At 34.5% G+C, this 26,292-nt stretch overlaps 1 protein-coding gene across 2 annotated transcripts in view; it reads left to right on the top strand.

Annotated features, from left to right (window-relative positions):
- The window catches only part of LOC143241325 (phospholipid phosphatase-related protein type 1-like), a 38,480-nt gene extending 12,713 nt beyond the window's left edge, over positions 1-25,767 (top strand). Inside the window, exons 2-8 of one of the 2 annotated variants that reach the window (XM_076484767.1) lie at positions 4,453-4,722; positions 6,226-6,382; positions 8,570-8,687; positions 13,043-13,217; positions 15,426-15,483; positions 17,860-18,036; positions 18,933-25,767. In XM_076484767.1, coding sequence (XP_076340882.1) covers positions 4,508-4,722; positions 6,226-6,382; positions 8,570-8,687; positions 13,043-13,217; positions 15,426-15,483; positions 17,860-18,036; positions 18,933-19,232 — 1,200 coding nt within the window. In that variant the 5' untranslated portion in view covers positions 4,453-4,507 and the 3' untranslated portion in view covers positions 19,233-25,767. The remainder of the gene's footprint in view (positions 1-4,452; positions 4,723-6,225; positions 6,383-8,569; positions 8,688-13,042; positions 13,218-15,425; positions 15,484-17,859; positions 18,037-18,932) is intronic. The other variant, XM_076484768.1, reaches the window with a different exon arrangement.
- The last annotated feature ends 525 nt before the right edge of the window (positions 25,768-26,292 follow it).

The raw sequence follows: 26,292 nt of genomic DNA, 5'->3' as shown, positions 1-26,292 counted from the left end.
TTTATGGCAAAGCCACATCGGACTATCTGTTGAGCCCCCCAAGGGGAATCGAACCCCTGATTCTAGCGTCGTAAATCCGTAAACATATGGCTGTACTAGAGAGGACTACCTGAGTTAGTATTCCTTAATTTAACAGTGTAAGACTAGGCCTAATGAATATAAAATTTCGTTTTAAATACGAGTCAAATTGGAGTAGGAAGTCCTTTGAAATTTTAAGGTTTAATGCGTTGAAAGTGATTAAATTTCTTAATTTAATCCAAGTAAATTTGATGTGTTTTTTTAATTTCTCCCAAAACTACTCGAGGGCTATCTGCGCTAGCCGTTCCTAATTTAGCAGTGTTAGACTAGAAGGAAGGCAGCTAGTTATCACCACCCACCTCCAACTCTTGGGCTACTCTTTGGCCAACGAATAGTGGGATTGACCGTCACGTTATAACGCCTCCACGGCTGAAAAGGCAAGCATGTTTGGTGAGACGGGGGTGCGAACTTGCGACCCTCAGTTTACGAGTCGCACGCCTCAACACACCTGGCCATGCCGAGCCTAAGTAAATTTGGAGGCGTTAATTTGCTTCAGAATTAGCAGACAATTCACGGGCTACAAGTTGCCAATACGTTAAAATAAAATAACACAAAATATTTAGTTGCATAAATTTTATGTATTCGGTGCTCAAGCAGATATTTTCTACAAAATTTAAAAGACTATTTAGCTTTGTTGTTTTTCCGAATTTTTCTTTGTCACATTCAATTTTTCCAGGTGACTTCCCATCGCTTACTGTATTTCTGAATCATTCAATATACGCTCTTACGTTAATCATCGCAAGCGCCATTATTGAGCGGTATTGATCGTCTGGTCACTAAATACAATATTTGTCTAAGCCTAAATTCTGGTTATTTGTTGTAACTGAAGAATGCATAACCCTGTGTTCGATTTGTTAAGGGATCTATTTTATGTCTGACATGGACTAAAATTATGTCTTCAGATAAAATGCTGGTAAAAATATATTATTAAACGTCAAATAAAATACCTGAGAATTTATATATAAATTGTTAATATGTTTATTTTATACTGTCTTTATTTAAGCACTATATTGCATATTCTGTATTTGAGAAGTCTGATGTGGAAGGATGGTTAACTCGCTCAGTTTTTTTTTTTTTAAACAAATGTTACAATTGTTTCCTCTATACTCGCGAATCTGAATAATCAAAGCTGGGCTATTAAGCATGAAATGTCTCTGTTAACTGCTTTAAGTGCTAATGGTTCACTATTTAGTATCTAAATAAATCACAATCAAAGGAAGTCAGCACAACCTAAAATTATGGTTCGCGACTCATTACCACAAAAACGTGTTCTGCATTTTGGAGACGTGGATGTATTGTAAACGTAACAGTCAAATACCACCATTCAATCAGACAAGACCGGTGAATGCTGTTGGAGAGCTTCTTACTATTACAAACAATTTTTAAATTAGCTATACATAAAAAGCCCTTGCATTATGTTTGCAACTTCTAAAACAAGTTGTATTTCAACACCTGGATCACCAATCTAACGTCTCATGTTGGATAATTTTCGTGGTTACTGTCAGTGTTATGGGGGATTCTGATGTTTGAGAAGTGTTTGTTTGTTTTGAAAATCGCGCAAAGCTACTCGAGGGCTATCTGCGCTAGCCGTCCCTAATTTAGCAGTGTAAGAAGGCAGCTACTCATTACCACCCACCGCCAACTCTTAGGCTACTCTTTTACCAACGAATAGCGGGATTGACCGTCACATTATAACGCCCCCACGGTTAAAAGGGGCGAGCACCTTTGGTGCGACCGGAATTCGAACCCCTCGACCCTCGGATTACGAGTCGAACGCCTTTACCCCCATTAATACGCTCACCCTTTCAGCCGTTAAGGCGTTACAATGTTACGAGTAACATCACTATTTGTTGGTAAATGAATAGCCCAAGAGTTGGCGTTGGGTGTTAATAACTAAATAAGTTCAGTGATGAATTAGAGACAACTAGCATAGATAGCTCTTATGTGGTCTTGCGCGAAATTTCAAACCAAACTACATGTGGACTACATTTCAGAGCGTTCAGTGTTATGATGGACCTCAATATTTAAGTGAAGTTACAGAAACTGTTTGGATCTTGTTAAAACTGTGGTGTTTTTGACAACAGAAAGACCTCTTACTCAGTATCGGTTTTATAAGAGACTGTTTAAAAATTAAACTTGTTTCACTTATTAAATTTTCGTAATGGAACGTTGTTACAGAATAAAGATAATACTACTCATAATTAAAGAATAAACAACCTGAGCAACCATGGAACTAGGACTAGGTTCTGACATTTACAGAACTCGAAACGAATCGATAATTGTTCAACACTCAAACTTACACGTGCCAAAAATCGATGTTAAACCAACGAAGGAACAGAACGTTTTTAGACGAGAAAGTACCATATTTTAACCAGTTCGTCAGCAGCACGTCACGACTTACAAAGGCAGTAAAAACATATTTATCGTCTTCCATCATCTTCTTTATAAAAGAAGCGTTGCGCTAGTTTATCATACACGACATATATTAATGTATTCTTGAAAAAAAACAAAAAACACAAGGGTATTTATAACACGTCCTTCGAGAAACTGTCCGTATTTTCTGGATCAACATAAGCAAAAAACACAAGGGTATTTATAACACGTCCTTCGAGAAACTGTCTGGATTTTCTAGATCAACATAAGCAAAAAACACAAGGGTATTTATAACACGTCCTTCGAGAAACTGTCTGGATTTTCCGGATCAACATAATAAATTACTTCTTGAAGTATTTTAATTTTAATCAATCCTGATTAATACAGTATCATCAGTAAACGTAGATTTATGAGTTACTATCACATATAGCAAGAACATTTATCTTCCTTTCACATGTAAATTGTGGTTTGCGCAATTACATCCCAGTACATCATTCGCCAATTTACAACCATGCCGGGTATTGTCGTGACAATTGATATTGATATGAAATTGACACATAGGTTTATGACGAAAAACCAATTTTGTTCTTGAGGCAAAACAACAAATTGTCTAGTGGGTATTTACCCAATGTTATTATTTCTCTTTCATATGCAATGTTGCTTGCACGTAGCCCTTAGTGGTACAGCGGTAAGTCTTTAGACTTATAATGCTAAAATATGGGTTTTGATACCAGCGATAGGCAGTGAAAAGACAGTCTATTGTGTAATTTTGTTTTTAATACTGAACAAAAAAAAATCTTAAGTGTAACCAAGTTGTGGGCGTTTCTTAAAGACAAATTGATCATAACAAATGTCATACTTATTTTGGAAGGGCGTTATAAGTTACGGTTAGCCCTATTATTTGTTGGTAAAAGAGTAGCACAAGAGTTAGCAGTAGGTGATGATGATTAGTTGCCTTCCCTCTAGTCTTTCACTGCTAAATTAGGGACTGCTAGCGCAGATAGCACTATTGTAGCTTAGCGCGAAATTCAAAGTAAACAAACAAATAAATTAATACTTATCCTAAGTATTTGAATGATATTGTCATGGTTCGATCGACAGATTCTTCCAAAGATCCATCTTTACTTTATAACATTAAACAGTCTGTTTAGTCACGAATTTATCTTGCTAGTAAATATGTAAGTGAATTTCACAAATTCGCAGATATACACACCATATTTTGAAGTTTGGAAGAAATAATGTCCTGTAGTAATGGTCCCGACATGGCCAGATGGTTCAGGCACTGGCCTCGTAATCTGAGGGTCGCAAGTTCGAATCCTTGTCACACCAAACATACTCGCCCTTTCAGCCGTGGGGGCGTTATAATATGACAGTTAATCCCACTATTCATTGGTAAAAGAGAAGCCCAAGAGTTGGTGGTGGATGATGATGACTAGCTGTCTTCCCTCTAGTTTTTTTTACATTGCTAAATTTGTGACGGCTAGTACAGATAGCCCTCGTGTAGCTTTGCGCGAAATTTAAAACAAGCCAAATCAAACTTACAGTAATGACAGTGAACTGTTTGCGTATTGAACATTTTGAATCGATTATTTTAATGGGTATAAACAATATGACTTAGAGTAAACTGAAGGGAATGTCAGAACATAAGGAGTGGTAGCAATGATGTGTATAAGAAGTGGTAGCAATGATGTGCATAAGAACTGGTAGCAATGATGCACATAAGAAGTGGTAGCAATGATGTGCATAAGAAGTGGTAGCAATGATGTGCATTTACTCACACACACATTTATATTTGTTGTAATAAAGCCGGTTGCTAATTTGTTTTAAATAGAAATATACCAGAACTAGAAAGTTATAATTTTTTGTTTGTACTTTCTTAAAAACCTTTTATGATAACCTTTAGGCTTAGACAAAAACTTGCTAATTTCAAGTCATCAGAACTTGTTTCTAAACCATTTCACATGGGAGATTTTTGTTTTTAACCGATGTTAATTCTTTCAGACTCAAATATAAAGCAGGAAATACCCAGAACTCGAAAGGAGACATTCTGAAGAATATGTACAGTGGAAGTCATAGTCCACGAGGCCAGACCGCTAACTATGAGGAAATCCATAAGCTGGGAGAAAACATTCTCGAACCAATTCAAGGTGATGATGAATCAGAGTCATCTGATGATGATAAGGTCTATGAAGTAAATTTAAACATCATTCCAGTATTTATACTTGAAGTCCTCGTACTCGGAGGTATAGCTGCTTTGGCCTATTTTCTCAGGTAAGGGCTTCGACAGTTTTTGATTTTATAACAGTGTAGTCCCAAAGACAGTGTTACACAGACATCAAAAGATATGTAGTCTTTTAAAGCATGTCCTTGTTTCTAATAATTACTTACCGTGTGATATTTTAACGTTGTATTGCTTTTAATTGTAAATAGATTTTTCACACAAGTGTCGTTTTTAAATTTAGTCTTTCACCTAAAAAAATTGCGTGAGTCTTAAATTCCATTAGGAACAGTTATTGTTTTTGAAACGTAAAGCATGTTTATCTTTGTTTTGCGCATTCGAAAGAGTGTTTTGAGCGTTTCACCTTTTCATGAGCGTAGAACGAAATTTGGATCTTTAATGTGAGTGTGGTATGTTTTATTACTTCCACTTTATCGTTGAATGTGATGAAAAAATAAAAGTCACTTAATAAGAGAAAATATAAAATATTTCTTTAGTTTTTTAAATATTGGTATAAAAATAAACATTTTTGTGATTTTTTAGCGAAATAACTGGGCATAGTGTTCGCTTTATGACTTTCGTACATTTATTTGTCTCGCCTATGAACAATTAATCTTTCTCGATTTGCTGTTTGTAAAAAAATCGGTTTAACTTCGTTTTACAAACATGTAAGTTTAATTATTATTTATATCTGTTTTTAGATATACTACTTGTATTGATTCCTCTGACTCATGAAAGTGTCTTAAGGAAATAAATAATTTCGTTAAATGCTTTTTAATTTCGAAGATCATTATACAACTGTTTTATAAATGCAGATGACGAAAATATTTGAAATCAATGTTTAAAAACAACGTTTTAGAAAGAGGACTTTAATAAAACTAGTACCACTTATATGGTATCTCCGAGATGTCGCTAACACACTTCATCATGCACACATCAATAAGTTTTTCGTCTGGTTATAGTGAAAGCTAATTTCCCTTAAGAGTGATATGGTAGTATCTACAGAACAACAGATTGTCTGACATAAAATATGTAACGGAATGAATCTGAATTCTCTGACTCTAACTACGTTCGAGAACGAAAGAGACTGGACATAAGTTGAGACACAGTCTAACAGTTTTTGTTTACACCCACAAATACAAGCAAACTAATGTGTCTATGGACAAAGAACCAGGTTATCAAAAAATGAGAAAGAGGACTCTTTCTCCCTCTACTCATTTTTTGATAATCTGGTAAGACATAGCATACACGAAAGAAGAGTCATGGTTCTCCCAACTTGTATGCACTACCCACGTGACTCTTGATCACTCCCAATGAAACGTAAGAGAAGTTTTATAATTTTGCTGGAACCTTATCCACGAGAATATGAATATGATACCTTAGGTAAATCATCCTAAAAAATGGTATTTAGAGCAAAAGAAATTTAGCGACATCCTTTGTTAAAACTGAGAATTAAAAAATAATTTGAAAGATTCTACATTAGAACAAGTTGTAGAAAGTATGCGGTATACTTGCACAAACAAACGTATCCAGAAATGTACTTATTTTCTTTACAGATTTGAACCGTCATTTCCGGTTCTTCTTCGTGGATTTGTTTGCAATGATGAAACCATTATTTATCCAAAGAGTGTACTTTCACAGAATTCGACTGTAACTTTAGAGATTTCCCCTACACTTTTGTATGCTGTTTCTTTAGCTTTACCTGTGACATTGGTAAGTAAAAGTTTTACCAAGTCCGAAAAATTGGAAATAATTATGTTTCATTCCGAAAATAAATGTTTAAGTGTCTTGTATACATGTGTAAGTGTGTGTGCACATGTTCGGCTAATGTGTGCACACGTTCGGCTAATGTCTGATTTGTCATGGTTTAACCGTAAAGCTAAAAATATCTCTCAACTACCATTCATACTTTTATTGTGTATTTATAACGGAGTTTACCATAGTGCTTTATTATGTTTAAAAGTATTTAAGTAACATCGAGACACAACTCACTTCGGATGTTATGTGTACAAGTAGTTAGAATTCACTCTTTAAATTACCATTCACTGATTAAGTAATGTTTTCATACCGCGTTTATAATTTCTTGGTTGTAGCGAAGAGATAGTAATATTCACATCCGATATAACTTTTGTAAAAACTGGGTTCCCCTCCCCACTGTAAAACTAGCTATTGTCGTTTACTCGCAGTTGTTGTACTTTAGTTTTACACCTGGTGACCCAGATCTGAACTTAGACTTAGAAACACTAAAGTTCGATCGTAAAGGTGAGCGCATACAATGTTCAGATTCGCATTTTACAACAAACAAATAATAGTTTTGTTTAAATTTGTAACTTGATATATATACGCACATAACACATCCAATCAGGCGTTTCAGTAACAATATTCATATATTATATTATTGAATGCGGGTTGTGCTAGTCCCAATGGATAGTGTATCGGATCTGAGATTCTGTAATTTCCATTCCTTAACCAAAAAAAAAAAAAAAAACAGTACTTCGCTTCGTACTTTGGGGCTGCAAGTAAGTTATAACAGTAGTCCATCAAATTCCAGTTATTGGTTTGACAGAAAATCGAGCCCCAGAACGTCCTTCCTTTCAGTTAATAATCAGAGACGTTTAACACAATTAAACCTCGTCTGGTTTTGCAAGAAATTCAACAAAAAATTATTAATTACATTAATTAATTGTTCAATAAACAATCTAAAGACATCACACAAACATTACAGTTCGACACTACTAAATGTCTTTTTTTTTGTTTGCCTTTGTACATAATTAGTAAAGAGGGATAATATTCAATGATATCTGTTTAACTCAGTGAAATGTCACAAACATAACAACAGACTGGTCTCTCGAGTTCTAGGTTAACATAATTACTGTTTCAGGGTTATTGGTATTAAACAAAATAAGAGGTAACAAAATTAAGCAGCTAAGCCTCAAATTCAATGTATATGGGTGGGTTTGTTATACCAAAGCTGCATCGGGTTTATTTTCTATGTTCATATTTGATTACCACTTTTCAGGCAGACAAAAGTAGTGCAAGACTAGCTGCCTTACTTTTGTGTAGCTTTGCCTTTGCGCGGAATTTCTAACAAACAGACATGCGCACACACACGCACGCACGCATACACGTAGAGTGACTATTTTTTTACCTCGTGTAACACGGCGGTAAGACTGATGATTTATAATGTAAAAAAAAAACGGATTTCTATATTTGTAGTGGCACAGAACAATATATTGTGCATCTTTGTGCTTAACTACAGACAATCAAATTAAAGCTATTTATTTTTTAATTTTATCTGGTGGATAACGACCCAGCGTGGCCTTCGGGCCGCCAGTTGTACAATCTAGACTTAGGGCTGTTTCTTCATTTTGATTATTCACACGACAGTGCACAAGGGATGTCTACCCTAGTCGTTTCTAACTTCGAGTTTTTAAAATAGAGGGGAAGCAGCTAGTTAGCAACACCCATCGCTAACTCTCGGGCTACTCTAATCAAATAGTGGGATTTGACCGGATCGCGGAGCTCAATTTCGCTGTAACGGGATATTAACTTTCGGATTTACAGTCCAGAACGCCAACCGCTAAGTGTTCGATTTTGGACAATAAAACACATTCCCCCAAAAGGTTTGAAACAGATGCGGAAGTTGTGAAATATATTAGGGAAATATTTACTGTGTCTTTAACACAAATGTTGAATCACAGTTTAACCCTTAATTAATTAATTAAACAGCGAGAATGTTGTAGATAGCAGCATTAGTTGATGATGACCGCTGTTTAAAGGATAATGGATAACTTTACGTTGTGCTACGTGTTTTTACCACGATGCAGAACATTAAATAAATTTTATCGAAATAAATCGTTCTTTAATAATTTACTTTTTTGGCCTTTTTAATAAATACAGCTGCTCCTGGGAGAGCTAGGCTACTTCATCTTTTCCAGTAAGATACGGAAGGTAGTTCGTCCAGGATGTGTCGGATGTAAAATGCACATGGTTTTTCGAAGACTCATTCGATTCAATGGTAAGATCTTAATAACAATGTTGCTTAATGATACAATTCCTCTTGTTTTGATTTCTCTGTTTCTTATAATTTCCTCTGTGTGTGTGTATATATATATATTTTAGAGGAAATTAGTACCAATAGAGTTAAATAAACAAAATCAAAAGGAAGGACTGCGTTTCAAACAACAAATCCAAGCCTCTGACAAATCATATTAGTTTGCTACAACCAAAAACAAGACGAAACAAAAAAAAACAAAAAACGATTCAGTAATTGAAATGATCCCAGGGTATGGGCTATAATGCGGGATATAAAATGCACCCTAGGTTTTGGAGGCGACTAGGGAAGTAGGACCCACATTGCGGTGGAGATACACCGTATATCAGACTTAACCTTCGTTCACCAGTTTCATATAAAGGTTGTTTGTTTGTTTTGAATTTCGCTCAAAGCTACTCAAGGGCTATCTGCACTAACCGTCCTTAATATAGCAGTGTAATACTAGAGGGAAGGCAGCTAGTCATAACCACCCACCGCCAACTCTTAGGCTACTCTTTTACTAACGAATAGTGGGATTGACCGTCACATTATAACGCCCTCACGGCTGAAAAGGCGAGCATGTTTGGTGCGACGGGGATTCGAACCAGCGAGCTTCATATTAACCCACCTGACCATGCCAGGCCTTCATATAAACAAAAGTAATAGCAATAAAAATAATAGATATATAAATTAGGAGAGCGAAATGTGGGTGCTCAACGTCCAACATTTATTTTACATTTCACTTATTTTTCTCGTTATTAATTTTCAGTTAGGTTTTCCTCTTCTTTACTTTTTAGAGAAGCCACTGTCTGCATTAATTTTGTGAAGGGGCAGGGCGCAGCCTTGAGATTAACGTAATGGTCTGTAAATTTTAGAGCTCATGGTTTGCATCTCGTTACAGTAAACTCGCGTTCCGTTCTTTGTGGGTGAGTTATAAGAGTAACGGTGAAATTACACTATTCGATTAGAGTGGCACAAGAGCTGACAGTGGGTGTTGTTGGTTAGCTGCCTTCCTTTTATTTTATCAGCTCAAATGTGCGGACGAATAGCGCAGAAAACTATTTCGTAGCTCGCACGAATATTCGAAATAAACAAATAAAAAACTTTCGTGAACTGGACGCAATCAATCATGTTTGAACAGAGTTAAGATTTTATGCCTTTATAAAAGGAGCAATATAGTTGAGAAAAAAACAACCAAAAACACAGTATAAGATACGCAAACGTTATTCATTTGTTATTTTGTGACTGACAAATTAGACATATACCGTTTCTAATTTGTGTTTCAGTTGTTAGTTATTGTTTACATGAAGCCCCTTGGGTGGGAGACATTCTATATGTACCTTTACAAAGCTTCTGTTTGGGCACGTGATGGCTATTAGCCAGTAAAGATTCCCTGCAAAACCGCCATATTGATTATACAAACTTTTACAGTACGCACATTTGTAGGACTTCTCTCGGTTTATCAGTAATAATGAAACACAGTTCAACGCTCACAAATATTAGCATACTTATAACTGCTGTTTGCAACGCAATAACAACTTAGTGCGTCAGTAACGTTTTTGATTTTGTGAACAAAGTTGAGCTCAAAGTGCGTATTAAGATTCGTATCGTATCTATATGAAAAGAGCAATGCATTGGAAAAGAAAATATCCCGTATTTAAAAACAAGAACAATATCAAGTAAGGTGTGTTGTTTGTATACAAAATGAATACTAAAACTTGAGCGTGACTGCCACATCAGAAGAGTCACGTATCTCTAAACACTGTGCAAATTTGTCAGTTTGTGTGTAGGCTGATGATCAATACGTATCATTGAACCATACAACTGAACTCACGTGACCAACGTCTGAGTCAGTTTCTAACTGAGCAAACCTTCCTACTAATACAAATCTATCTCACTGCAACACATAATTAAAAATACAGGAACTGTATCTGCTCAGTAGATGTTATGGACGAAATTCAGTTGCACCGGGTATATTGAACAGTATAGTTACATATTGAGTATTATTAATCCAAAGTTTAAACAACCACTTATTACATACAATATGTGTTTTCTTTCTTGAAGTAGCTCAAGTAACAAACACCTTCACGTAAAATTATTCGACAATCTCTCAAACAAACAAACAAACAAACTATAATGTAGACTAAGTTTTTGTTTTTAGTACAAAACTGAAACGTTGGCTATGTGTTCCTCTGACCACCACGTGAATAATCTTTTAATTTTAATGTTGTAAGTCCGTTAATTTACAGTTTACCCACTGGGGAACTGCATTAAAAAAACCGAGTAAGTTTTAAAACCTTATGTTTTGCGAGCAAAAACGTTGTATAAATATTAATACATTATTTTGTAGCTAACTAACTGTTTATACAATATTCCACGAGATGGCGATTCTTTATATTGTTGTTATTGTAGTTAAATTTAGCAGTAAATTTGCTATGTTTATATTGCCCTTTTTAAGTTTCAATTAACAAAAATATGTTTTTACTGAATATAGAACTTTGCACTTTTGTGTTAGGTATTTAAACTGTAAATAATAATTTGTTTGTAAACCGTTTCTACTGTTGAATCTTGCATTGTATTTTACTATTTTACTCGTTACACCATTTGTTGTGAAGAACCAGAAAATAAAATAAAATTCAGTAGTTATTCATATAAAAAACATAGGGAATCCCACTACTAACTAACGTATTAATAAAGGTGTTTTTGTTTAATTTTTGTGTGTCATGGACACACAAGTAATTTAATAATGTATTTGTAAAGCATCTAGGTAATATAGACCCAAGCGGTAATTTCGTGATTTATATGATGGTTATTTTTCACAAAGTAGTTCCTGGTATGATCTTTGTTAATACTTATGCCTAAATGAAATTTTCAAGAAAATTGTTCGACGAAAAGTCAAATATAGATTGAATAATGAAACGAAGATATTGAGAAGTCTCAAATGTTATATATTGACTAACGTATGTACTTTGTTTCTACATACGTTTAATAGTTTTCAAATTTTACCTATTGCGATATAAGCAACTGATTTTGAGATTAGCGCCACTGTCAATTTGAAATATTTTTTTCGTGATGTCCGACAGCTAACTTTGTTATTGGTTATTGATAAGCATGATTGAATCAACAAATTGTTGATTGTTGCTCTTACGGCGCTATCTAGTATTAACAAAACTAAATGTGCGAGATTCTACATTTTGTATTAATTTACCGTATTTTGGTTTAAATGAATTTAATAGATTTTGGATATACGTATATATATATATATATAAAGTTTAGCTCATTTTGTTTCTAGATGAGATGCTAGAACCACGAAATCTGCAATTTTACAAACGCAAATGAATTTCTGATTAATATTTTGTGAGTAATTTGATGCAAATGGTGGAGGGACTGCTGTTTCACAAACGCACTTTAAAAATGTAGCTACGCTACCATTACGCTTCAAGAGTGAAGGCTATACAAAAGAAGTCCGACAGCTTACGGTGGTTTCTGTCGACTTGTTGGCTTCTTTTAAGTCTAACAGTTCAAAATTAAAGAAGGTTATGAGCAGATAGTTCTTTGAATAGCTTTGTGAGGGCGCAGGCTAATCCCATGTTACAGCTCAAACTTCCAAAGCTTCCGATCCACATTCAAGTCCGCAAAATATTATCCGCATCCTAAGATGTGGATGCGTTATAAGAGCGACAGTCAGTCACTTAGCTGACTGGTTGCCTCTCCTTTGGTCAGTAGTTCAAAATTACAGATGGCTGCGGATAACCTTATACACCTGCCATAAATACAAATACTTTGTACAAATATTCTGATACAAACTAGTCTAGTTTTTAATATTTTCTTTTAGTGAAATAACTTATATAACTAAAATGTTTCTTTTTAGGTTATTGATTAGTTATTTGAGTTTGAACCAAAATTATCTGTTATTTCAGTATGACCATAGGCAAGATATGGAACTGAAATGTGAAAGGGGGACAAAACAGACAAATGATCCTCCTTCCCCCGTAATCTCGCCTATGTGTATGACGTCAACTGTTAAATTATTTATAAAAACAAACAATATTTTCTATATTAATTTTAAATTGAAATAATAACAGGCTTAGCATTTTGCTTTTCATAAATAGGTGTTGTGTTCTAAACTATAAGATTGATATACTCTGTCCTTCAAGAAATAATCACGAAATTACCGTGTGTATTTTATTATGTGTGTTTTTTATAGCAAAGCCACATCGGGCTATCTGCTGAGTCCACCAAAATAACTGAGAATAATATAAGTACCTTGGAACTCTTATTAAATTGAGTATGTTGTAATCATTTCAACATCAATTTTTTTAAAAATATTTTCGTACTAGGAACATTCTTCTTTGGATATTTGTGTACAAGCATCTTGACAGACGCATTAAAACTCACCACTGGTCAACTGAGACCACACTTTTTAGAAGTGTGTAATCCTTCCTCGTGCCCGCCTGGTCAGTTCATTTCTGTGGACATTTGCCGCTCCCCACAACAGGAACTCAGATTAGCAAGGTAAAATATCACTTAGAATAATTTTCTAATTTCTATTTCTAATAATTTTATAATAGAATAATTTTCTAATTTCAACGACCTATGTTTTTTTTCATATTATTACCTATGTATTTAAAAAAAACCAGAATCAATGAATCCAAAAGCCCTTAAATTTACCAGGCTTCTTCTTTGTGAATTAATTGCTTACTTAACCTGTTCAGTGCCGTAGACGAGATAATTCGTCCAAGGCGATCGGTAACACAGTGCCACGGACGAGTTAATTCGTTCTCAATAATATCTAACTTGAACGCTAGATTTCAGCACCATACATGCATTTGACCTACTTACAAATTGTTTCACTTTCGATCCAAAATGGCGTCACGAAAAACGTTATAAAATGAAGAAGCATTAGAGTTGTATTGTAGCAGCTGAAATACTTGGCAGTCAACAGGTTAAACAAACATTATGTTCGAAACTGTATTAGCGAATTTAGAAATCAAAGTGCTTAGAGATAGAAATATCAAGAATATCACGCCATAAATATTGTATATGAATTGTCTTATTTGGACAATGGTGTTATTAGTAAAAAGAAGACTTTTTCAGTTTATTTGTAATTGCACCTTATGAATAACTCGAGAGTTGACGGTAGTGAGTGTTGACCAGATGTTGTTTTGTCTTTAGTCTCTTAGCACAAAATCAAGATGGTATAAACAGTCTTTGAGGAGCTTTTGCATGAAATTCAACAAGCAAAAACAATAATAATAATTCTATTGAGTTTTTTCCACTTTAGATGGCGCTACGGTATTGAAATTGCCATCATTATGTCACAAAAGTGAAATGTTCCCTTCTGCAGGTTATTTGTATTTTTCGAAAACCGTTGTTGTTGTTTTTTTCAATTCTTTGTCATTAGTGTGATGGTTTTTCTTGCTACAAATGTGATAACAATGAGATTTGTGAAGGGTTTATAATGGCTGTTTTCAATTACAAGTTTTCCGTTAAATTCGCTCTTCAGCACGGTGCAAAATACAACTGTTTGGATGAATTTATTATTTCTCTTTTGTGTTGGTAAGTTTCATGTGAAGCTGTTTAAAAGTTTTATATTTTAGTTAATCATATGTAAGAAGACAATAGTATTATTCAGTGAGCTCATTCTTTACTGTTGCTATAGCGACTTGTTTTGTTCTTGGGACTGTCTACACAGTTTAAGTTCCTTATCCCTTTTGCTATTTGTCAGGACTCAGTGACCTGTGAAATATTGTTGTACAGTTGTATTCTTACAGTCTTCGTGTGAAATATTGCTGAACAGTTGTATTCGTACAGTCTTCGTGTGAAATATTGTTGTACAGTTGTATTATCACAGTCTTCGTGTGAAATATTGTTGTACAGTTGTATTCGTACAGTCTTCGTGTGGAATATTGTTGTACAGTTGTATTATTACAGTCTTCGTGTGAAATATTGTTGTACAGTTGTATTATTACAGTCTTCGTGTGAAATATTGTTGTACAGTTGTATTCTTATAGCCTTCGTGTGAAATATTGCTGTACAGTTGTATTCGTACAGTCTTCGTGTGAAATATTGTTGTACATTTGTATTATCACAGTCTTCGTGTGAAATATTGTTGTACAGTTGTATTCGTAGTCTTCGTGCGAAATATTGTTGTACAGATGTATTATTACAGTCTTCGTGTGAAATATTGTTGTCCAGTTGTATTCGTAGTCTTCGTGCGAAATATTGTTGTACAGTTGTATTCGTACAGTCTTCGTGTGAAATATTGTTGTACAGTTGTATTCGTAGTCTTCGTGCGAAATATTGTTGTACAGTTGTATTATTACAGTCTTCGTGCGAAATATTGTTGTACAGTTGTATTATTACAGTCTTCGTGCGAAATATTGTTGTACAGTTGTATTCGTAGTCTTCGTGCGAAATATTGTTGTACAGTTGTTTATTACTTATGTATAAGTCACGATATAATTATATTAAGTTAAGTTCTATCCCATAATACGAAGATTTTTATGAAACAAATAGAAACGAGAAATACAAAAAAAAACCTGAGATAAACGTAATTTTATAATAAATTCTGTAACCTTTTATAGTATTAAAATTGCATCCTAGCTGTGGAAAATTGAAAATAATTGTAATTAGTTTTTTAACATTTTATACTTTTTGACTCGGAAATATTACCAGGAATTATTCTTCGTTATTTTCTGTACAATTTTCTTTTATTTTCAGAATGTCGTTTCCGTCTTTCTATGCTTCAATATCTTCCTACTCAGCAGTTTTTATAATGGTTAGTAAAATTATTTTTCTTTGAAAGTTTCTTCAGAAGTAAAAACAATGAGAAATCCTTTGGGGTATAAACAGCAAAATTTTATTTCTAGCTACAATGGGCAACATTTTGGTGTTTTTTTTTTATCCGTGATCAAATTTGCTATCTTAGCATGATGATAGTATCAAGTAAATAGAACTAAATGTCACTTGATTAAATGTTGAAAATAAAGTCCTTTATTGTTTCAAACCTATAACCTAACAGCATAAATTATTGTTCATTACTTAACATCATTTACCACCATCCTTTTACAATGAGTTTAATTAAGAATACTTCTTAGTTATGATTATTGGAACGTAAAATCTGTCTGCGTATATTTTATTGTTGTTAGGAGACTTCGATCTCAACTGATTTAATTTGCATTTCCAACAAACTGAATAATTATTACTCAAGGTATTTATATATAAAATATGCTACCACTACTAAAATGTCTTTCGTGATGAAAAGAAAATATTAATTTTTAAACGAAATGGCTAAAAGTATATTTCAAACTCTGAACTTTTCATCAATATTTAGTCAATCTTTCAGATGTAGAAGAATTACTGTGAAGACAGACTGACCAGACAAGTGCACGACAGACTGACCAGACAAGTGCACGACAGACTGACCACACCAAGTGCACTTAACTATAATTTATATTTTTCAATTGAATACATATTTATATACAGTACTGCTCGAAAGTGTTAGGACAAGATAATATTTTGTTTTTCTTTATAATTTATGTGGATAATTCTTTCAAACCATTATAGAATATGAATTTTAACATCATGCTAATACATCACTGATTTCTGTTGACAACTGAATGAGTCGGGGCATGTCATAATGTCTCTGTTTGAATGAACATACTTGGGGTGTGAAATAACTCTTGTGCTACCTCATGTAGTATATTAACTGTATAGGAAGAAGCTGCCATATGGTACTAGTATAAGCTAAGAGAAATCAATTTAATAGCACCCCACGAATAAACCATGATATAAACCTTGTTTAACACGATATAATAAGTTTTGTTGTCATACTACCGCCCCAAAAACATAGACAGTTGTTGGTAGAGCAAAGAGTTCTCATAAAAGCTTTACGTAATAATGGTCGAACTCTCCAACAAATTGTTGCAGACTTGAAATGTTCCCAAAACACTGTCAGATATGTTTTAGATCGTAATTCCGAGACAGGTAAGTTTGAAAATAGTAAAGGAAGAGACAGAACAGCTAAACTCAATAACACTGATGTTAATTATCTTTATTTATATAGCCTTAAGAACAGAAGGAAGCCTGACACTGATCTCAGGCATAAGATAAACAACCATGTACCAATTGACAGAAAAATGTCCACATCTGTGTGTGTTGTCTTATAGCAAAGCCACATAGGGCTATCTGCTGAGCCCACCCATATTTTGTTAGTAATTTTAATTTCACTCCTTACCAATTGAATTATTTAGCCACAGTTTTAAGCTGATCGTTATTTTTTATGTTATTGTAAGAATGAGATGTTAGATTTTTTTCATCTTAAAACTATCGTTGTGTTTTTTTGTATAGGCAGGATCGGATTAAGGCTTAGTGGGGCTCTAGGCTCAGGTAATATTTGGGATCGGATTAAGGCTTAATGGGGCCTTAGGCCCAGGTAATATTTAGGATTTGATTAAGGATTAATGGGGCTCTAGGCCTAGGTAATATTTGGGATCAGATTAAGGCTTAGTGAAGCCCTAGGCCTGGGTAATATTTTGGATCGGATTAAGGCTTAGTGGGGCCCTAAGCCCAGGTAATATTTGGGAATAATAATAACAATTCCCTCTTCTCTATATTCTGTTAGTTTTACGAACCACAACTGTTTTTTACTTGGGTGGCCGGCGGGTATCCTAAACTCGAGCATAAATCGTCTAGGCATTAATCCGATTTTGCTAGTTGGATCTTAATATTTCGTCATACTAAATAACTTCATGCTTTTAACCTGTTACAACATTCGATGTGAATAATCAATAAAAACATTAGTGTATCTAAAGTACACCGCGGGCCTCAGCCGAGGTTCATAAGAATAAAATAATTGTTTATAGTACGTTTTTGTAACAAACACAAGTCACGTATTTGCAAGGAATTCCACACATAAGACTTTGTATATATATAAAAAAAGAGGTTTAAAAACTGATTGGTAAATCTTGGACTAAATGAACATAGTAGGAAAAAACACGAAGGAAAATTGATAATTATTTGGTGTATTGTTGTTGAATTGTTTAAGGTATATCTACACACTATTGTTGTTGAATTGTTTAAGGTATATCTACACACTATTGTTGTTGAATTGTTTAAGGTATATCTACACACTATTGTTGTTGAATTGTTTAAGGTATATCTACACACTATTGTTGCTCTTCGCACGTCCCGTCTTCTCCGCCCAACATTGGTGTTATCGATAGCAGGACTTTCCCTGTTGTGCGGTGTGTCACGTGTTTCTCTCCATGAAAACCACTGGGCGGATGTCATTGCCGGATTTCTACTAGGCGGTGCTGTTGGTGGTTATATTGTGAGTTCTCAGACCTGAATTCTATCATTTTATATAAATATAAATTCGGTATATGCTACTAACACGCCATTTTGATTATTCACACAATTTTCTTTACAGTACATATCTTATCACATGTTTGGTATGTTTATTAACGATAGTCACCACTAGATGGCAGCAGATTACTTGCTCTTAAGCAGACCTGATGATATTCTTTGCTTTCGTGATGACGAGAAACCCACTTGAAGTGAAAATGTATCTCAAGACGGCTGGTATGGGTATTAACACTTTTATTGAAATGATGTTGAAAACAACATTTCGACCTTCTTAGGTCATCTTCAGGTTGTTTTCTACTTTATTTTAATAAATGTTTTAATACCCATACTTTGAGATACATTGTTTGCTTTCGCTTGGAAACTCTTAGAATTTGTCCTGTTCCAAATATATAGTTTGTTCGTTCGCTCTGAATGGTGAGTAAAGTTAGTAAATAATTGTGTTAAAATAATAAAAAATATTATGAATTATTGATCATTACTCTAATTACGATTTAAGAATGACTCATAAAACTGATTAAACAGTTGTTGTTCATACAATTTGATAATATAGATGTCTTAACTACTACTGTGTGTGTGGTATTTGAGCCTGCTTGATCATTCCTGGTATTGGGTGAAAGGCCTCGTCGGTATGGGATATAGCAGCTTTGGTGTGGTTAACATATTGCTTTACATTATTCTTTACTCTAAGTTCTTATAATTTAACTATCTAATTACTACTAAATTATTCTAAAATAGACCACGCCACTACAGAATACGTGCTTGCATAGTTAACATAATATTCAATTTGACAATGTTCTAAACAAATGTGCAGTAAAATAGATACGTCGGAGACTTCAACTCTGAACCTTGCTTCTTTCATAGAGCAGCATATCTTTGGAGTGTTTTCGTGAACACCACCAGGTGAAGCAGCGGAAGTGCTGTAACCACAAGGGAAGATTCGCATTTCAACCTGGACCGACGCAGCGCCCTCTATTCTACCGTTACTTTCGAATCCCTCACGTTACCTACAAGAACAAGCAAGGTAAGTATTTTCCAGCCAGCGAACGAGAGAGCTTGGAGTATTCCCCTAGAGGAGCTATCCGAAACGAGGCATTCCAGAAAGATTTGCATCAACGTGTGGAAAATTATGGCAAGAGACACAAAGAAAAAACACAGAACTAAAATACACAATGAGGCAACGTGTTTATGTTACTCGAAGTCGTATTATTTCTTGTAAACTCTATGAACAATGTGACTTTAGTGTCATGACGTAGGTCACCAAAGGTTTGCATGCCTTATAAAGGTGTTTAAATTACTAGATATTTGTGGTATTTGTTGTGAAAAAAATATTTGATACAAGAGGCATGAAGAATGTGTTCTAATTTTTCTTGCATTTAAATGAAATTTCGATTTTTAGATTATGTACAATTTATTTCTTACTTCAGAACTTACATCAAAATACAATGATGCACAAAGAAAGCTCTTACAGTTATAGAGGAAAATCTTTGGTTACGTATTTTGTTTTGTTTTTTTCTCTCTTTACATATGCCTACAGGTATATCATCAAATTGCTCTAGCAGACTAATGACGCGATTATAGAACGTATATCGTAGTAATGGATACTTGTATCATAACCAGACTCCTGTTTCAAATCCACTGTCAGGCTTTTCACCTTCAAAACTGTAATTGTTCTATCAGTTTCTTGGCTGCACACAAAACCTAATTCAGGGTTAAATTTATATCATTTCTATGATGCAAAAACATCAAACAGAAAAGGGTTTCTTATTGAATCACGAACTTATTTAGAATAATAATGAAGTGAGTAGAGAGGGTGACCCGGGGTTGGCCGTCCACGAGAGCAGATCGAGACAATGCTGATAACTTTCATGTGCTTGAGCTGTGATATCAAGACCACTAACACATTCGAACACGTTGTGTTCGGTGGCCCCTGTTGTGTGCAGGAATTGTAGTTGATATTTTTCACATACGTAAGTAAATATATATTTATTTTTACTGCAAAGATTTTACTAAGTGATATATACATTAAATATTTTATTAGCATAATTAAGACAAAATACTTTGTGCATTTTCTTATAGCAAAGTTACTTCGGGCTCTCTCCTATGTCTACCAAAAGGAATCGAACCCCTGATTTTAGCGTTGTAAATCCACAGACTTACTGCTGTCCCAGCGGGTGACGAGGAAAAAAGAAACTTACATTATATTTGAGAGTATATTCTTTCGGCTGTTTAATGGTACATAATTATATTTTGTAGCTATGACTGGGACGAAACACACAAGTCATTTCCAGCAAAATGGCGGTTTTGGGCGCTTTGATACATTTCACTCGGGTCAAAATCTCTCGAACGAGGAATTTGCATTTTTTTACACTTTTAAAACAAAGATAGATGTAATACCAAATTATTGAATAAATTTTAAATAATTTTAATTAATGTTTAAATGTTGACAAAATTAATAATCTTTTGTAAATTCCTCATTATGTTGTTTCTCTTCAATTATCGCCCCCTAGTGGCTCAGCGGTATGTCTGTGGACTTACAACGCTAAAATCCGGGTTTCGATACCCGTGATGGGCAGAGCACAGATAGCCCATTGTGTAGCTTTGTGCTTAATTCAAAACAACAACTTTTCAGTTATCTTTAGCGATTATTTTTTTCAAAAATTTTAATTTCAATCTGTGTTTAGGCATTGCAATAAAAATGAAAGACTTTTCATTTTATTTTCTTAAAAATGCAAAAAAAACAATACAAAGTATTTCTGATTAAATTTCACCCGTGTCAACTTACTACAAAACGTGTGTCGACTTACCTCATACTCGAGTTAAGTTGACACACAGCGCGTGTTCTTATATTATACTCATGTCTGAGAACATTAGAAAACGGATAAGTGATTTGTTTTTGCTTTCTAAAAGAAGAGAGTGTCTGTCTTAAAGTTCAAAGGTGACTTTCGTATAAGGTAAAATAAAAAGTGAGTCAGCCAGCCCCGGTTTGCCCTAGTCCTTTCCACCAAACGTTGACGAGAAAACCATTTTTCAGGGCTGTGTGTGAGCTGTTTATTCTATGGTTTAATGTATATATATTTACTCTTGATGTGTGTTTCTGATCTTTATTGTATATTTACACATTATAACCAGCTTGTAAAGCTGCTTCCTTAGATTAAAAAAGTGAAACTTTTATTGAGTTTTGAGGAAATAAACCTTTAGCGATGTTTCACGCATAGCAAGGAACTAGAAAAGCAGCTTCTATGGGGTGTGGGAAGATTCAATGTTTCAGCAGCTTCTATGGGGTGTGGGAAGATTCAATGTTTCAGCAGCTTCTATGGGGTGTGGGAAGATTCAATGTTTCAGCAGCTTCTATGGGGTGTGGGAAGATTCAATGTTTCAGCAGTTTCTATGGGGTGTGGGAAGATTCAATGTTTCAGTGATTAGAAATGAGCTCGTGCCCCTATTCTCTTTCTTGGTGTTTTTACAAATTCATTCTGAAACATAAAAAAAATGGTTGAAATAAACTACTGTATAAAGTGACGTATGCAATAGAGAATTATGTTTTAATTTGGACTAAGATCTCATTATACTGAATAGTTCAAACCGAGAGTTAATTAATAATTATTAACAAATAATAAAACCTTGTGGGATTTGTAATGCTATAAAAATCGACCCCTAATGAAGAGTGGACTTTTTTTGTTTTCATTCTTTGAGAGCGCTCGAATTTTTGAGGTCGATTTCCTATCTTTAACTTTGTTCTTTTTTTCGATCCTTTGTGTTTATGTTTGTGTTTCATATCGATTTTTAATGTTTTTAAACGATATTCGTGTTATCTTCTATTTTATCTCGTTAAAAGTATTGGCTAAAAATAAAGGTCTCAGATTTTAGGATATGATAATTATTTTACACTTCACAAATCGCCTAAAAACCAATATTAATTGACGAAACTTTTCTTATTTATACAAACAAAGCAAAACAGAAACCTAACCAAAAACAAAAGCACGGATGTAAAGATAAAGGTTGTGATAATCGGTTATCAAATATTGTTTCTGTGAGTAACTGATAAAGGTTGTGACAATCGGTTATCAAATATTGTCCCTGTGAGTAACTGATAAAGGTTGTGACAATCGGTTATCAAATATTGTCCCTGTGAGTAACTGATAAAGGTTGTGACAATCGGTTATCAAATATTGTCCCTGTGAGTAACTGATAAAGGTTGTGACAATCGGTTATCAAATATTGTCCTTGTGAGTAACTTGTAACATATCTAATTAGCCTTGAATATTTAAATATCTAGGGTGCTCGACTAGTAATCTGAGGGTCGCGGGTGCGAATCTCCGTCATACCAAACATGCTCGCCCTTTCGACCGTGGGGACATTATAATGTGACGAGAAGTCACTCTATTCTCTGCTAAAAAGAATAGCTTAAGAGTTAGCTGTGGGTGGTGATGACTAGCTGCCTTTCCTCTGTCTTTACACTGCGAAACTTGGGACGGCTACATTTTTTGCGCGAAATTAAAAACAAAAAAGTCTAATTAATTAATTTTTTGTAAACTGGATAATATTTATTGATTAATTTTTATTCTACATATTGGCCAATAACTTGCTGTCTTCTTCAGGAAAGTCTTGTGCGTTACAGTCTCGACTCTCATACTGGAACTAAATATTTGAAACGGGTGAATTAGGTTTTGCCGAATTTTGTGATAACTGATTGTATTATCAGTTAGGTAGATGTAGATGACTTGTTATCTTCCTTTTTCTCAAGTTTAGCTGATGTTCTATTATTTTAATTATTTATTCTAATGTTTCACTTGTTGTTTTTTTCTTTTTCTGTGGCATAATGAATGTTTGTGTTTTTCTTTTAACAAAGCCACGTCGGGCTACCTTCTGGTACAATGAACTATCGCAGATAGACCGGTATTATCGGGTCTACCAGATAGACCGGTATTATCGGGTCTACTAGATTTGGCTGCTGGTAAAGGGATGAAGCGATTAATTATGTCTCAATAAGAATTTAATTTAAGGTGTCCCACCAGTGGTACTGCGGTATGTCACATCTCTAGAAACCGGGTTTCGATACCCTGGTGGGCAGAGTATAGATAACCCATTGTGTAGCTTAATTATAAACAAACAAAATCATTTAAAGGTTTTTTTCATGCATAGTTTGTTTGTTTTCTGAATTTCGCGCAAAGCTACACGAGGGCTATCTGCGCTAGCCGTCCCTAATTTAGTAGTGTAACACTAGAGGGAAAGCAGCTAGTCATCACCACCCACCGCTAACTCGTGGACTACTCTTTTACTAACAAATAGTGGGATTGACCGTAACTATATAACGGCCCCACGGCTGAAAGGACGAGCATGTTTGGTGTGACGTGGATTCGAACCCACGATTCCCAGATTACGAGTCGAACTCCTTAACTCACCTGGCCATGTCGGGCCTGCATGTATAGACATTAGATTATTGGAATATTCTAAGAGCAACAATTATTCTATTAAAAACAACCTGAAACACGAAAATTACGTCATATAATTAGTACTTGTACAAGCATAAATAATACTGAACGTACTTTGTATCTAGTGATAGTCTTTTTTCTTTTTACCAGGAAATTATTCAAATTCTTTATTATTCCTGTTTGTAACTAACCTATTCTTTATTGTTAAATTTCATTGTTAATCAAGTTTAATGCGATAATTTATTAGTCGACTTTGCTATGAAATGTTTGTTTTTAGGGCATAACTGTTTGCCGGGAGTCATTTACTATGGTAGTAAAAATGCAGTCTGATGACCGGACAAAATGTCAGTGTACCTTACCAAGTCTTGTTTGTTTGTTATGCTTCTGTATATAACGTCTGACAGTCTTTTCTTTTGTTTTATCTCTTCAATGTACTGCGAACCACACTCACAGAGGCTCTGTATATGAAACTTTTATTTTCCATGAGGCCGTCCTCAGGTGGGACAGAAGTAGGTCTACGGATTTACAACGCTAAATACAGGGGCTCGATTCCCCTCGGTGGACCAGGTAGATAGCCAAATGTGGCGTTGCTATAAGAAACACACAAACACACGCATATTCCGCGAGGCCCGACATGGGCAGGTGATTAGAGCTCTCGACACGTAATCTCAGGGTCGCAGGTTTGAATCTCCGTTACATCAAACATGCCTATCCTTTCAGCCGTGGGGCATTATTATGTGACGACCAATTCCACTGTTCGTTAATGAGAGAGTAGCCCAAGAGTTGGCGGTGGATGGTGACGACTAGCTTCCTTTCTTCTAGTCTTACACTACAAAATTATGAACAGCTAGCGCAGATAGCCCTCGAGTAGCTTTGCGCGAAATTTTAAAACAAACAAAGAAACAAACAAATAATCATTCTCCATTGTGTCTTTAGATGGTTTGATATATATTAACTGTGATCGTATTATGTTTGACTTATGAATAGTTTATCTACTTTCTAAATGTTTTCAGTGACTTCTGACATAGCGAGATACATTTCTATGTCTGCAGTTTTCATCCTATTTATTCTCGGCGATCGTTTTCTTTATTTTAATCTTTGTAAAATCTTCTTGATGTTCATTGTTAAGGATGATCATAATGAGATGTTTGTTTTCATCTTTTAATTTCTTGGGTATTACAGACCTTGTTCATTGTAGAAACCAGGACAGTTTACCACTCTTGTTTTTACACTGTTGGTAATAGTTTGATTTATTTTCAAGGTATGCACCCGAACCTGTTGACATTTTGTTGTCTTGCTAACCATCACACCTAGGAGTGGGGGTTTGTTATGTTTTCACGAATTGTATCGCGCGATGTTCAAGTGGCTCATCACATTCACATGTAGAACATCTGTAGAACTTATAGAAGGAACCGCTTTAGCCTCACAAGCTCAATGAACAGTTTTGACATATCTAACTCCTTCGCCAACGTACAAGCCTCTAATATTACAAATACTGTGTTAATAGATTGAAAGTGAACTGACAATTTACGCAAAAACAGATCACACAGTCTGCTTCCAAGAGAAAGACATGTACCAGTCCCAATCAATAGAATGCTACAGTCGAATGGATAACACAACAACCTCCACTTAAAAGACTCAGGATCAAATCCTGATCACTGTCAATACAGAAATGGTCTTTCTCATGATTTCTATGAAGATGAGCAACTGAAATATGGGTGAACAATATTAGTTACTAATTAATAATTAGATTTAGCTGGCCGTGTAGGTTACTAGCCATGACAATGATTATCAAATTGTTTTTAAAACACATAAATACCGTGTCACGTTATAAAGAACCTACAATAAAAACTCATGTTTTAAGATATCATTTCATGTCCTAATTCGACCAGCTTTACTTGACCTTCTATAATCTTCTAAATTTCTCGTCAGACCAATCAATTTAAAATAATTAAATTTGTGATGCTTTTCTCTAATTTTATCTCTTATTTTATGAATCATGGTTTTAAGTAAAAATACTATTCGTGGAAATAACTCAATGCTTGCGCGTGTTTTTAATAACAAAGAATAATTACGGTTTTCCAAGTTTTTTTTCTTCTACTGGTTTTAAATGTACTTATTCATTTTTTAGCCAGTTTATGGTCAGTGACGGACTTTGTTTTAAGTTTCAGTCGCACAGCGTGTTTAAACTACAGCTGTTGTCAAAGAAGGAAACAGGCAAAAAGCTGTTGCTCCACAGTGAAAACTAAATCAGTGACATATCATCAGATTTAGAGAACATCACTAGCAGATAAGTTATACTTTACGAATCGAAATCTTACTGAAAAAGTACTGGGTAAAATAACTTACTGTGGAGGCAAATATTGCGTAAATTAGTGATTACAAAATATGATTAAAACTGACTGTTTTAATTAATCGGCACAGACGTGACAAACCATCTTTCAAGATAAGACAGTAGTTTTATGAGTGTAAACAATATTGAACGAAGTTTCATCGTGTTTTATAGTAAAGTAACATTGTGCTATCTGTTGTGTCTACCGAGAGGAATAGAACCCCTGGTTTTAGCGTTGCAAATTCTTAGACTTCACGCAAAATCACTGTGAGAGTTGAGCGAAGTTAAATTTATTGAACTGTCAGCAAGGTTGATTTTGAGCCAGTAAATTCTGTTTGGGATTATATTTAAAACCATATTAAAAGTTTTTTTAATATTACTAAGTTTTTCAGATTTACTCTTATTGAAAGAGAGCTTCGATAATTTTACGTTTATCTCAAATAAAAAAAAGAGTTGT

The sequence above is a fragment of the Tachypleus tridentatus genome, chromosome 2 (genome assembly GCF_004210375.1).
Source record: "Tachypleus tridentatus isolate NWPU-2018 chromosome 2, ASM421037v1, whole genome shotgun sequence".
Lineage (NCBI taxonomy): Eukaryota > Metazoa > Arthropoda > Merostomata > Xiphosura > Limulidae > Tachypleus > Tachypleus tridentatus.
The sequence above is the reverse complement of the archived record's forward strand: the minus strand, read 5'-3'. Positions and strand labels throughout refer to the sequence as shown.